Source organism: Dipodomys spectabilis, unplaced genomic scaffold, assembly GCF_019054845.1.
Source record: "Dipodomys spectabilis isolate Male_0828 unplaced genomic scaffold, ASM1905484v1 ptg000069l, whole genome shotgun sequence".
Classification (NCBI taxonomy): domain Eukaryota; kingdom Metazoa; phylum Chordata; class Mammalia; order Rodentia; family Heteromyidae; genus Dipodomys; species Dipodomys spectabilis.
Genome location: NW_024870746.1, coordinates 720591 through 735000, shown reverse-complemented (window position 1 = coordinate 735000; position 14410 = coordinate 720591). Strand labels below are relative to the sequence as shown.

At 38.7% G+C, this 14410-nt stretch overlaps 1 protein-coding gene across 1 annotated transcript in view; it reads left to right on the top strand.

Annotated features, from left to right (window-relative positions):
• Nucleotides 1-14410, top strand: part of Atf6 (activating transcription factor 6) — a 179272-nt gene that overhangs the window by 20254 nt on the left and 144608 nt on the right. The window contains exons 7-8 of the mRNA XM_042681408.1: nucleotides 131-334; nucleotides 10562-10782. Coding sequence (XP_042537342.1) covers nucleotides 131-334; nucleotides 10562-10782 — 425 coding nt within the window. The remainder of the gene's footprint in view (nucleotides 1-130; nucleotides 335-10561; nucleotides 10783-14410) is intronic.

Sequence of the window (14410 nt, the reverse complement as noted above, 5' to 3'; positions counted from 1 at the left end):
TAAACTCTAGTTGAAGATAATTTCTTAGAAATCAGGATTATGTGTGTAGAAAAGTGTGTAATATAATCTGTTTTCTAGGGCATGCTTAATTGCCTTCAGACTGATTTGTAAGTTTGTTTTATTTCTCCAGAAAATGGATCAACTCCAAAGAAGAAAATTCAGATGAGTTCAAAACCTTCAATTCAGCCCAAGCCTCTATTACTTCCAGCAGCACCTAAGACTCAAACTAACTCCAGTGTTCCAGCAAAAGCCATCATTATTCAGACTCTGCCAACACTCATGCCACTCGCAAAGCAGCAACCAATTATCAGTATACAGCCTGCACCCAACAAAGGTATCTATATGGAATTTGAGACTGCATATGTTTATTTGGAGGACTGTAAGGCTTGTGTCACATGGTTTGTTTAAATTCAGCTTGTCACTTCTGCACATGTACTGGGTGTCAGGAATTATTCTTGGTTCTGAGGCTGTAGCAGAGATGACTAATATATGCCTCCTGTTCTAAGAAATTGATGTGTCCTGAGCAGTTTATCTACAGATCACTTATATCTGATAATTCTTTTTTCTTAAGTTTTACCATTTTGACTTATCTTTCTGTCTACAAGAATTTTGTTTTTATCTAATCATTTGTTTTTTTTTGGGGGGGGGGTCCGGTCGTGGGGCCTGAACTCTGGGCTTGGGCGTTGTCCCTCAGCTCTTCAGCTCAAGGCTAGTGCTCTACCACTTGAGCCACAGTGCCAATTCCGGCTTTTTTCATTTTGCTTATGTGGTGCTGAGGAATCGAACCCAGGGCCTCAGGCATGCAAGGCAAGTGCTCTACCACTGAGCCATCTTCCAAGCCCATTATCTAATCATTTGTAGTGAAGAAAATCTGAGAAACTTTCTGTTGCCATTTTATTCTGAGATTATTGTAGCTTTGTAACTTTTTTTTAAAAGAATGGCCATGATTTAAAATAGCATGGTCTAGTTCAGTTTAGATAGGTGTGTTATAGGAATAGAATTTAGCTCTTAATTTCTGAAGAGACTGTGTATTTTATTTAGTAAGCAGGGTTTTGAACTGGAATTGAAATGATATTAGGAGACCTAAACTTGACCAATTTACTAAGAATTTGTGTGGTTCCCTATTTTATCCACAAGATGGCCTTACATACTTGTGATTCTATAAGAAGTTTAGGTTGGGATTGTAAAAAGTTCAGTTTCAGAATTTAGTACTATGCAAGTATCGGAGTTATTTGCTCCTGGAGATCTCTTAGGCAGCTTAGTTATTGTTGTACTAATACCAACATGTGTACACATGTATGAGAAAGCTTATATAAAATTTAGTTTGTTGGTACCATTAGTTCTAGGTATCAATAGGATATGGGATATCAATACATTAGCTTTTATGGCTATATGTATAGTTACGGATAGCTAGCTTGTTTCTTTGGAGTGTAGGTTTTTTTTTTTTTTTAATCAGTTGTGAGGCTTGAACTCTGGGCCTGGCACTGTCCCTCAGCTCTTCAACTCAAGGCTAGTGCTCTACCACTTGAGCCATAGTGCCACTTCTACCTTTTTCTGCTTATGTGGTGCTGAGAAATTGAACCCAGGGTCTCATACATGCAGGGCAAGCACTGTACCACTGAGCCACCTTCCCATCCTGTGGAGTGTAGTTTTAATAAAGGCAAGATCACAAATTTCATTGTCCTTTGTTAGCTTTGTTCTGTTATATAGTCATACACAATAGGACTAAATAAATAGAACTAAATTCAAGGATGGATGGATCAGTAAAAAAAATCCATCACCCAATCCCTACTGAAACAAACCAAATAAAAAAGTAAAACATTTTGAAATGCTTTTTCTCCCCTCAGTTATAGGGTCAGTTTAAAAAAATTAGCAATTCTGGGGCTGGGAAGGTGGCTCAGTGGTAGAGTGCTTGCCTTGCATGCATGAGGCCCTGGGTTCGATTCCTCAGCACCATATAAGCAAAAAGAAAAAAGCCGAAGTGGCACTGTGGTTCAAGTGGTAGAGTGCTAGCCTTGAGCTGAAGAGCTGAGGGACAGCGCCCAGGCCCAGAGTTCAGGCCCCACGACCAGACCCCCCCCCCCCAAAAAAAATTAGCAATTCTGTAAATAGGTACCATCTTTATTTGTGAATGATTGTTAAGGTTTCACAAAATCCTTAAAGGAAAAGTTTAGTAAATGTTCATATATAACTGTTTGTAGGGATAGTCTCCAAAAGTTTTATTAGGGTCTTAAAAGGATCTATATCTTTTCAAAACAATTTAAACTCCTGAAGAACCCCATTATAGTTGCCATAAGCTGTTAAAATTATTCTGTGAAAAGTAAAAGCCTGACATTAATCTGGCATTAAAGGAGAGGATATTCCTAAAAGTTTGCTCTTAGACCATTGGCTTTATCTGAGTGCTAGAAGATTGTTACCTATTGAAGAGACAAATTGCTCTTTTCTGGACAGTTTATTAATTCCAAAAACCTGAATCCCACATGATTCCCAATTTGAGTGATTTTTCATGATCTGAATACTATACTTACTTTTTGTAAACATGTGCTAATATGAGGCAGTGAAAGTTTTTTTTTTGGTCGGTTGTGGGGCGTGAACTCTGGGCCTGGTACTGTCTCTCAGCTCTTCAGCTCAAGCCTAATGCTCTACCACTTGAGCCACAGTACCACTTCCAGTTTTCTGGTGGTTTATTGGAGGTAAGAGTCTCACAGTCTTTCCTGCCCAGGCTGGCTTTGAACCACGATCCTCAGATCTCAGCCTCCTGAGTAGCTAGGATTACAGGTGTGAGCCACCGTACCCAGCTGTTTTGTAGTATAACTTAGGCACAAAGTATCATTACACGTGTGTGTGTGTGTGTGTGTGTGTGTGTGTGTGTGTGTGTATGTGTGTGTGTAGTAGTAGTAGTAGTAGTAGTAGTAGTCTCAGAATGGGGAGATTTATACTTAATGTTATTATTTATAGTATTTTACCATTGATGGAACTTGATTAAGTTCAAATTATCTAGTATGTAATGTCAAACTGTTTATAATATAGCTCCTTTTCTAACTTTATGTTTTGAAACATTCTTTTTTCTAAACTCTAGCCCAACTGATCTGGCATTGTCCCTTGAATCTTTGGCTTTTCTTAGTTTCTTGGCTCATGTTATTTCACCCTGGAACACTTTCTGCCTATTTCTGCTTCTAAATTCTAAATGTCTTTTAGATTGTTAAGAGTAACCCAGGTGAGAGATGATGAAAGCCTGGAATGCCAATGATTAATAGAGAACCAGATAGAAAGTAGAAATATTAATAGAAATATTAATTGGATGGTAAGAAAGGGGAAGAAGGATAGAAGAGAAGGCATCTTAGTTTATTTCTATAATTCTGTCTTGGATTATTAGATCCTAATGCATACCACTGAAATAGGGGATGGAAGTAAAGGAACTTCTCTTTTTTTTTTTTTTGTCAGTCATAGGGTGTGAACTCTGGGCTTGGGCACTGCCCCTGCGCTCTTCAGTTCAAGGCAAGCACTCTACTGCTTGAGCCACAGCGCCACTTCCGGTTTTCTGGTGGTTTATTGGAGATAAGAATCTCACGGACTTTTCTGCCCAGGCTGGCTTTGAACTGTGATCTTCAGATCTCAGTCTCCTGAGTAGCTAGGATTACCAGTGTGAGCCACCTATGCCCGACTAGTAACTTCTCTTTGTAAGATGTAGAACCAGAACTTGGGCCCACGTAGCCTGGCTGAGTCTTTATAATTCATCATTTATATGTACTTCTTTATTTTATTTTATTGTAAAGATGCTGTATAGAGAATATATGAACTTCATAAAGGATTATGAGATGTGGTTGTGTTTGAAAGAATTCTACCCTTTAATTGGAGATTTTTGTAACTTATATAAACAACTAAGTAGCACCTCACCATGAGAAGTAAAGAATAAGTGCAGTACCTTTATGGAAACTTTTTTTTTTTGGGGGGGGGGCGGTCGTGGGGCCTGAACTCTGGGCCTGGGTGCTGTCACTCAGCTCTTCAGCTCAAGGCTAGCGCTCTACCACATTTGAGCCACAGCGCCACTTCTGGCTTTTTTCTTTTTGCTTATGTGGTGCTGAGGAATCGAACCCAGGGCCTCAGGCATGCAAGGCAAGTGCTCTACCACTGAGCCACCTTCCCAGCCAGGAAACTGTTATTTTTGATAAAAGTGTTAATAATAAAGTTTTCTCTTCTGAGTGCTTTAAGTTTATTTCTATCCTTCCTTCTTTCCTCCTTCCCTTTCTTCCATATATAGGCTAGTTTCAAATTTATGATCCTTGTCATTTAGCCCCTGTGTGCTACGATTACCATGACTGACTTAGTGTATTATTTAGTCTATATACCTCTGGGAGAAGATGTACCAACATTTTCATTTTATAGATAAGCAAACTAGGCACAAAGAAATTATTTGCCCAAAGCCACGCAGGTTTGTATTTTAGACAAAGTAGGGATTTAATAAATGTTTGATACATAACTTGTAAGCTTTGAAAAAGTTGAAAAGAAAGAATTGACTACCAAAATAAGTAAATTATACATAGTAATTAGTATCCAGTGTGGAGTCCAGATGCTATTCATTATGGGGATTTACATATAATACCAAAGAGGATTTTGAGCATCTGAAATGAATAAACAGCCTTTTGGTATGTGCTGTTTTACCTGTTTCCACAATAGGAAAGTAGTTAACTGTTCAGCTGCTAACTAGTAAGTCCCCAAATAGACCTTTGCATTGTAGTTTGTGGTCTGGTGAGCATTTAGCAAAGCACCATGGAAGTTTTTTGTTTTGGACAAATTGTAGTAGAAATTTAGTTGTTTTCCTCCATTCTGTCTTAAACCTGAACATGTGTGGAATATTTAGAGGATCTTGATTAGATGCTGGATAATTTGAGGATAGTTAAGAACTCTGGGATAAAAAGACTTGATGCTCAGCTTGGTGCCAGTGGCTCATACCTGTAATCCTAGCTACCCAGGAGGCCGAGACTGAGGATTACAGTTGAAAGCCAGCCCCGGCAGGAATGTCCATGAGACTCTTATCTCCAATTAACCACTAGAAAACCGGAAGTGGCACTGTGGCTCAAGTGGTAGATTGCTTGCCTTGAGCTGTAGAGCTCAGGGACAGCTCCCAGATGATGTTCAGCATGGGAAAAAAGGAAGCTGTGGCCTGGTAGGAATTTAGCCATATTTGGTGCACAGATGCTGCCTTGGTGATCTTCCATTGCCTTCTCTCTAGATGCAATTAATTCTCTCAGTGAGGAGATGGTGATAACTAGACAGTGAGAAGTACAGATTTGTATTATTTATCTTAGTTAGTTTCAAGAAACATTACAATGACATCTGTATGTTTTATCTGCCAGTGCTTTAAATCTACAGCTAGGACTACAAGTCTGATCCTTTCTGTATGTTTACTAACTTCTCTGTTCTTTGGAATAGATTCAAAATTTTGAGCAGTGATTAATTTGAGGGTGTATCTTTTTATCATAACTTTTAAATTTAGAGGGTATGGAGCAGGTCTTCTCAACATATAGACTTTAGAGTATGGATGAGGGGAATAATAGCTTTATGGCTCTTTTTGTACAGAATCCTCCAATCTGTACTTGTAGGAAGTATTTTCTATAGATTAGTTTCATTTATCTTAAATCACTCTAAAATTCTTAGTAGCTTTTTCTCATTATATATTTTCTAGACCACAGAAAACAAAAGAATAACCATGATCATTTGGAAACATGGAGTTTTTAAACAAAAAAAAAGTTTTGCTTTGTTTTTGTTTTTGAGCCAGTCTCTATATGCAACTTAGGCTAGCCTTGAACTTATTATGTAGCCCATGCTTCCCTGGAGTTTGTGATCCTCCTGCTTCTTTCACCTAAGTGCTAGGGTCAGGTGTGTGCAACCAGTTGTGGCATTGTGCTATTTTTTGCTATTAACAAACACTGGGCTTGGTGGGATGTTGCATGCTATAATCCCAGTTACTTGGTAAATGAAGGTCAGAGGATCACAATGTGAGGCTGTATGTGGGAGCACAGCTCAAGTGGTAGAACACTTGCCAAATATGAACCCCTGTATTTAAACCCAGCTATTGTCACCTCCTGGCCCTGCATGCCCCCCCTTCCCCCCTTGCCCCCAGCAGAGAAGAATATTTATATTCAGGATTGGGAATTCTTGGTTTAAGTTTTACATTGTAATTAGTATGTCTTTTTTTTTTTTTTTGCCAGCCCTGGTGCTTCCCTGAGATCTTCTTTCTCAAGGCTAGCTCTCTATCACTTGAGCCAGAATGCCACTTGCAGCTTTTTTTTTTTTTGTGACTAATTGGAGAGTAGAGTCTCATGGATTTTCCTGCCCAGGCTGGCTTTGAACTATTGGCACCTAGCTGGTATGTCTTTATATAGTGCCAAATTGACTGTAATTTCTTATTACTTAACCCATTGGCATGGGCTGTTTATATACTGTTTTTATTTGCATTGTTAACCCAAGCACATTTATACCTTCTTTGGAGGTGTTTTCCCTTTTTCTATGTGTTTATTTCATAATAGAAGTTAATACAAGCGAAAATGAGCTAAAAATATCTAGTCCTTATTTATGCACAAGTAAACTACATGCATTGCAAGTCTATGAAACTTTTTGTCTTTAAATTTTAATTAATTGATTAATATTAATATTAACTCAGCCCTACATTTGCTAGTCAGGTGCGCTACCACAAGGTATGAGTCTGAATATACATATCTGTATGTATACATTATGTATAACATTTAAAATATATAATATCAATATAGTAATGTAATATATATAATGTACAACATAACTACACATACACACATATGTACATATAAGGGATTGAACTCAGGACCTTAAGCTAGGGAAGTACTTTATCACTTGAGCCACGCCCTCAGCCCTTTTATTAAGCTTTTTTTTAAAGAATAAATTAGTTGCACAAAGGGGTTTCATGTGATATACTTTAATCATATTCACCTGTTACTTTCCTGTATACTTTCTTATTGATCCTTCCCTCCAATAGTCCCCTTTTTATAATAATGTCATTATTATTATTGTTATTTTTCAATCTAGATACCACATATGACTAAAAACATGCAATGTTTGTCTTTCTGAGGTTGGCTTATCTTGCTCAACATGATGATCTCCTGTTCCATCCATTGTCTATATGTACTACATATATCATGTACTCATACATCATTTCTTGGGCATTTAGGCTGATTCTATAGCTTTGCTTTTGTAAATAATTGTGCTATAAACACAGGTATATAGGTATTAGTATTGTATGTTGACTTACATTCCCTTTTAGTATTTCTTTTTACTAATTTTAAATGCTGTTAATTAAATTGGGATAAAATGTTAATTAATTTCTAATTGACTGAAGCAAAAACTTTGATCTTGTAAAAGTAAACTGTTAGGTGTTCTGAAGTTTTATTTTGATTTTTACTCTGTTCTGATCCTTTGAAATATTGTTCTGAGCTTTATAGGAGTCCTATTAAGCTGCTGGAAATATATTGTCTTTTTTTTCCTCAAAGAATTCTAAATTTATATGGAACTTTAATTTCTGATTAGTGCAGCACCCTTACTTGTTAGATAGGCCTAATAAGCTGCTGTGACTATGAGGCAAGGCTTTCAATAACTAATAAAATTGGTCATATCTAAAAGAAAATGCTAGGCAAGTAAAACTTTTAATAGATCAGTCTTATGAGTTATTTCTGTAGGGAAATGATGCCAGTTCCCCGATGAGCACGTTTAAAGTAATGATGAATGTGAAGACTAAGAATAGATTTGAAAGCCCTTTTTTGGCTGGGAGGTGGTGGGCTGGGGGTGGTAGATGGGGGCACAGAGTTTAGAAGTGTTATTATTTATTGACTATTTTACATTACAGATTTACATTTACTGTGCTTATTAGCTAATAATTCATCTCAAATGGTTTTGCCCCTGGTCTCCTATCATTGAGTTACTTACTTTGTTCATGTATTTGTGTGTGTGTGTGTGTGTGTGTATATATATATATATTTGTAAATCTTACTTAATTATTTTTTTTTGTGTGGGTACTGGGACTTGAACTCAGGGCCTGGATGCTGTTCCTTAGTTCTGTTGCTTAAAGCTGGAGCTCTATCACCAAGTCACAGCTCCTTTTTAGCTTTTGGTGGTTAATTGGAGATAACAGCCTTAAAGACTTTTCTGCTCAGGCTAGCATCAAGCCATGATTCTTAGATCTCAGCTTAAAAAAAGAAAGTCACAAAACTATATTTTTTATCTTTAAGTAGCTAGTACAAAGGATTCAAAAAATCATTCTTATAAGTACAATGCATCTTTTTAAAATTTAATTTTATTGTTAAGGTGATGGAGGGATTACAGTTACATATGTAAGGTAATGATTACATTTCTTGCTGAACATTGTTACCCCCTCCCTCATTTTTCTCCCACTTCCCCTCCCCTACAACTTTCCTCCCAATGTATCTTAATCAGTGTCACCTCTTTCATCATTTTCCCCTAACTTTCCCTCCCTCAATTTTCCTAGTTTCTTTTTTTTTTTGGGGGGGGGGGTCCAGTCGTGGGGCCTGAACTCTGGGCCTGGTTGCTATCCCTCAGCTCTTCAGCTCAAGTCTAGCACTCTACCACTTGAGCCACAGCGCCACTTCTGGCTTTTTTCCCCCCCCTTGCTTATGTGGTGCTGAGGAATTGAACCCAGGGCCTCATGCATGCAAGGCAAACGCTCTACCACTGAGCCACCTTCCCAGCCCAGTTTTCCTAGTTTCATAAGATATTCATTGAATATTATGACTGAATTTTCTCTTCCCTTCTGCTCTTCATTTGTCTGTCTACCTCTCTTTTTTATTTCCTCTTTATACCTTTCAAGTACCAGTTCCTGGTATTGATTTTGTTGTACTATGAATTTGTCTACGGAATTGCATCAATTGAATTCTTCCCTTGCAAATACCATGCTTCATTTAATACATTTGTGTATACTTGTATACCACCCTGTATGTTTTTACTTGTACATTGATAAATTAGTCTAGCTTCCACATGTGGAGAGAACATGTGTCCTCTGTCTCTCTGGGTCTGACTTACTTTACTTCCAGGTTCATCTATTTCTTTTTTTTTTTGGTCGGTCGTGGGGCTTGAACTCTGGGCCTGGGCGCGGTCCCTCAGCTCTCCAGCTCAAGGCGAGTGCTCTACCACTTGAGCTACAGCGCCACTTCCGGTTTTCTGGTGGTTTATTGGAGATAGGAGTCTCATGGTCTCTCCTGCCCGGGCTGGCTTTGAACTGCGATCCTCAGACCTCAGCCTCCTGAGTAGCTAGGATTACAGGTGTGAGCCACCAGCTCCCGGCTCAGGTTCATCTATTTCTTTGCAAATGACTTAATTCACTTCCAGGTCTATCCATTTCTTTGCAAATGAGGTAATTTTCTTCCTAATGAGTGAGTAAAATTCTATTGTCCATTTGTCCATTGAGGGACATCTGGGCTGTTTTCATACCCTGCCTATGGTGAATAGTGTAACAATGAACATGGTTGTACAAGTAGCTTTATCCTGATATGTAATCTTTTGGATAAATGTGCAGGAGTGGTATTACTGGATCATAGTGTAGTTTTTTTTTTTTTCTGGGTCAGTAGTGGGGCCTGAACTCTGGACCTGGGCACTGTTCCTCAGCTCTTCAGCTCAAGGTTAGTGCTCTACCACTTGAGCCACAGTGCCACTTTCAGCTTTTTCTGCTTATGTGGTGTTGAGGAATCAAACCCAGGGCCTCATGCAAACAAGGCAAGTACTCTACCACTGAGCCACCTTCCCAGCCCTCATAGTTCTGTTTAGTTATTTGAAGAATCTCCAAACTGCTTTCCAGTCTGGTTGAACAAGTTTATATTCCACCAACATTGTAGGGTTCCTTCTCCCCTTTGTCTACACCAACATCTGTTTTTTTTTGTATTCTTGATAATGACCATTCTAACCAGGGTGAGTTGGAATCTCAGTGTTGTTTTGATTTTCATTTCCTTTAAGATCTTAGCCCCTTTAGTAGCTGGTGCCTGGCTGTAAATCCTATTAATTTAAAAGATTTATTATTTATAATATGAAGAATTCTTTTGCATCAATAAATTTCAGAGGTTAACTTGGAGAATCTACACAAAACAGAAAATTTGATATATGTGTAGTTGAGAAACATAAGTATGGAAATATATTGATATATACATATATCTATAGATATACATGTATGTATATATTTAGATGAGTTCTTGCTATGTTGCAAAGGCTGACCTTGAACTTCTGGGCTCAAGTGATCCTTGTGCCTCAGCTTGTAAAGTACTTGGACTCCAGGGCCATGCTTACCATGACTGGCTTTGAAATATTCTCAAACTGGCCAGGAACTTAGTTCTACTAAAGGCACATTAGCAGAGTTCCCATGAATATGAAGAGTATATGGGCTGTTGGTCATGTTGTATTTGATTGTGGGGAAATCCCTTGGGCCTGATCTACTTATTACATCTTCAGAAGGATCTAAACGTTAGACTGCTTCTCCACCACAGTAGTTATGCATCTCCTGATTCATTTTCTTTTTTTCTAAATGTAGGTCAGACGGTTTTGCTCTCTCAGCCCACTTTGGTACAGCTCCAGCCCCCAGGAGTTCTGCCTTCTGCTCAGCCTGTCCTGGCTGTCACGGGGGGAGCCACACAACTACCTAATCATGTGGTGAATGTGGTACCGGCCCCTGTGGTGAATAGCCCAGTGAATGGAAAACTTTCCGTGACCAAACCTGTCCTACAGAATACCACAAGAAGTGTGGGTTCAGATGTAAGTTTGAAACATAGTGCTTATCGAAGACATAATTAAAAAATCAAAAAACTAACAAAAACACTATTCTCTTTATTGCCTGTTTGTTGTATAAGTTTGTATAGTTGCATTCAATAAGTTAGTATGCTAAAATTGGGCATCTTAACTGGTGGAAAATTGAAGCAAGGCTTATGTCTGAATCTGGGTGGAAATTTTTTTTTTATAAATTTGAATTTTATATATATATATATAATTTTTTTTTTTTTTTTTTGGTCAGTTGTGGGGCTGGAACTCTGGGCCTGGGTGTTGTCCCTCAGCTCTTCAGCTCAAGGAGAGCGCTCTCTACTACTTGAGCCACAATGCCACTTCCAGTGGAAATGTTTTTGAAAGTGTGGAGTGTTGATGAAAAGTGAAGTATGCATACCTCCCTCTTTCTACTCTTCCTGTAGAACCTTTTCATTACATTTTTAACCCCCATAACCCAATTAAATCATCCACTAAAATCTTTTCATATTCTTCATATTTCCTGATTGAAAGATTTTTAACAACTTCTCAGGTAAGAGTCTATAGACTTCTTTTTTAGGTAGATTTTATATTTGCCTCTCACTTGGCTTTCTGAAGCTTTTTAGCTTGCATAATGGTGACTTGCTACTCTTAGGAATCCTGTCTCTTAATGATGGTTTGGAACTATTAACATTTTCTAGCGTAGTATGGAGATTTCTTTCTTTCTTTTTTTTTTTTTTGGTCGGTCTTGGGGCTTGAACTCTTGGCTTGGGCACTGTCCCTCAGCTCTTCAACTCAAGGCTAGCACTCTACCACTTGAGCCACAGTGCCACTTCCAGTTTTCTAGTGTTTAATTGGAGATAAGAGTCTCATGGACTTTCTTGCCGGGGCTGGCTTTGAACCGCGATTCTCAGATCTTAGCTTCCTCAGTAGCTAGGATTATAGGCGTGAGCCACATGCGCCTGGCTCAAGGGGGATTGCTTGTAACTTATACATCACATAGAGTTTCCTAAGATCTATCTAAAAGCCAGTTAACGGCATTTGATAGCTAACTTTTCTTTCAAAGTGATTAGAAACATTTCATGCTATATATTTGATAGTAATTAAACTACAGGTCCTAAAATTTAAAGTCAACCTAACAAATTCTGTAAACTATGTTTGAGGAAGTAAAGTCTATATGTTTAAATAAAAGTGGATATTACTAGTTTTTAGTTTTGTTACTACATTTTTTTTTTTTTTTTTTTTTTATTGTAAAGCTACTATACAGAGGGCCACAGCTACATGAGCGAGGCCACGAGCACACTTCCTCCTGAACATCGTCACCCCCTCCATTGTTCTCCCCCCACCATCCCCTCCCTCCCTCCCTTCCCCGAGGTTCTCCTTTTTTTTTTTTTTTTTGATTGTGATTAAATGACCACACAATTTCAAAGTCACAAGTTCATTCTAACCTCCCTGGAGCAAATTGTCCACCACAGTCTGCAATATATAACAGTGTTCACATGTTATACACCATATTTGTGATCAGCAGCATGAGGATATTCAGTAGTGGTTCAACCAGATGAGCGGGAGTTCTTTGTTTCTTAAGTCCTGTTAGTTTTGTCGTATCACCTAACCTTTTGGATTTAGCATCCACTTATGAGGGAGACCATGTACCGTTTGTCTCTTCGTTCTTGGCTTACCTCGCTCAACATGATTCCTTCTAGCTCCATCCATTTCCCTGCAAATGCCATTATTTTGTCATTTCTAATGGCTGCATAATATTCCATTGTGTATAGACACCACAATTTTTGGATCCATTCATCTGTGGTGGGGCACCTAGGTTGTTTCCATATCCCAGCCATTGCGAACAGTGCTGCAATAAACATGGAGGTGCACGTGTCCTTGTATATTGGTTCCTGTTGTTCAGGGTAGATGCCCAGAAGTGGTATGACTGGGTCGTAAGGGAGGTCAATCCTTAGCTTTCTAAGGACCCTCCAGACTGCTTTCCAAAGTGGTTGCATAAGTGTACATTCCCACCAGCAGTGTAATAGGGTTCCTCTTTCTCCACATCCCCTCCAGCATTTGTCGTTGGCTGATTTGTGGATGTGGGACATTCTGACTGGGGTAAGGTGGTATCTCAGGGTTGTCTTTATTTGCATTTCCTTCACCACCAGGGATGATGAACATTTCCTCATGTGTTTCTTTGCCATTTTTATTTCTTCATTTGAGAAGTCCCTCTTTAGTTCCCTTGCCCATTTAGTAATTGGTTTGTTAGGTTTGGGAGGGATTAGTTTCTTGAGTTCCCTGTATATACAGGATGTTAACCCCTTGTCTGATATATTGCTGGTAAATATTTTTTCCCAATTAGTTGGTTGTCTTTCTAGCTTAGTTGCGATAGATTTAGCTGTGCAGAAGCTTTTTATTTTAAGGTAGTCCCATTTGTCGAGTCCCTCTCCAACCTGTTGTGACCCTGGGACTCTGTTCAGGAAGTTCCCTCCTGTGCCCATTAGTTCAAGTGTCTCTCCTACTCTGTCCTGCAGTAGTTTCAGAGATCCAGGTTCAATGTCAAGGTCTTTAATCCATTTTGAGTTGATGTTGGTGCATGGTGATAGGCTGGGGTCCACCTTTAGTTTTCTGCATGTGGCTGCCCAGTTTTCCCAGCACCAGCGGTTGAAGAGGCTGTGTTTCTTCCATTGTATGTCTCTGGCTCCTTTGTCGAATATCAGCTGGCTGTAGGCCTGTGGATTTATATCTGGATCCTCCACTCTGTTCCATTGGTCTTCGGGTCTGTTTTTGTGCCAGTACCATGCTGTCCCCGTGATTATAGCTCTGTAGTAGAGTTTGAAGTTCGGCATGGATAGCCCTCCCATATTGTCTTTATCCCCTAGAATTGTTTTGGCTATTCTAGGTCTTTTGTTGTTCCACATAAATTTTTGGACTGTTTTCTGTATTTCAGTGATGTACGTCATTGGGATTTTAATAGGAATTGCATTGAATTTGTATATTAGTTTTGGAAGTATCACCATCTTTACTATATTAAGTCGGCCTATCCAGGGGCATGGGAGGTCTTTCCATTTCCTAGTGTCTTCTGCAATTTCTTTCTTTAACTTTTTATAGTTCTCATTAAATAGTTCTTTTACATCTTTGGTTAGGTTAATTCCTAAATATTTTATTTTTTGGGAGGTTATTGTGAATGGGGTTGCTCCCTTTATTTCCCTCTCTTCCTGTGCGTTATCAGTGTATAGGAAGGCAACTGATTTTTGTGGGTTTATTTTGTATCCTGCTATTTTGCCGAAGTGACTTATGATTTCTAAAAGTTTGGGGATGGAGTTTTTGGGATGGTGAAGGTATAGTATCATGTCGTCTGCAAAAAGGGATAGTTTCACTTCTTCTTTCCCTATGCGGATCCCTTTAATGTCTTTTTCTTGCCTTATTGCCCTGGCTAAGGGTTCTAGGACTATGTTGAAGAGGAGTGGAGACAGTGGACATCCTTGCCTTGTTCCTGTTTTTAGGAGGATTGGTTGTAGCTTTTCCCCATTAAGTATAATATTGGCTATTGGTCTGTCATAAATGGCTTTTATTGTTTTTAGAAATGTTCCTTCTATTCCTATTTTCTCCAGAGCTTTTAGCATGAATGAATGTTGAATTTTATCAAAGGCCTTTTCTG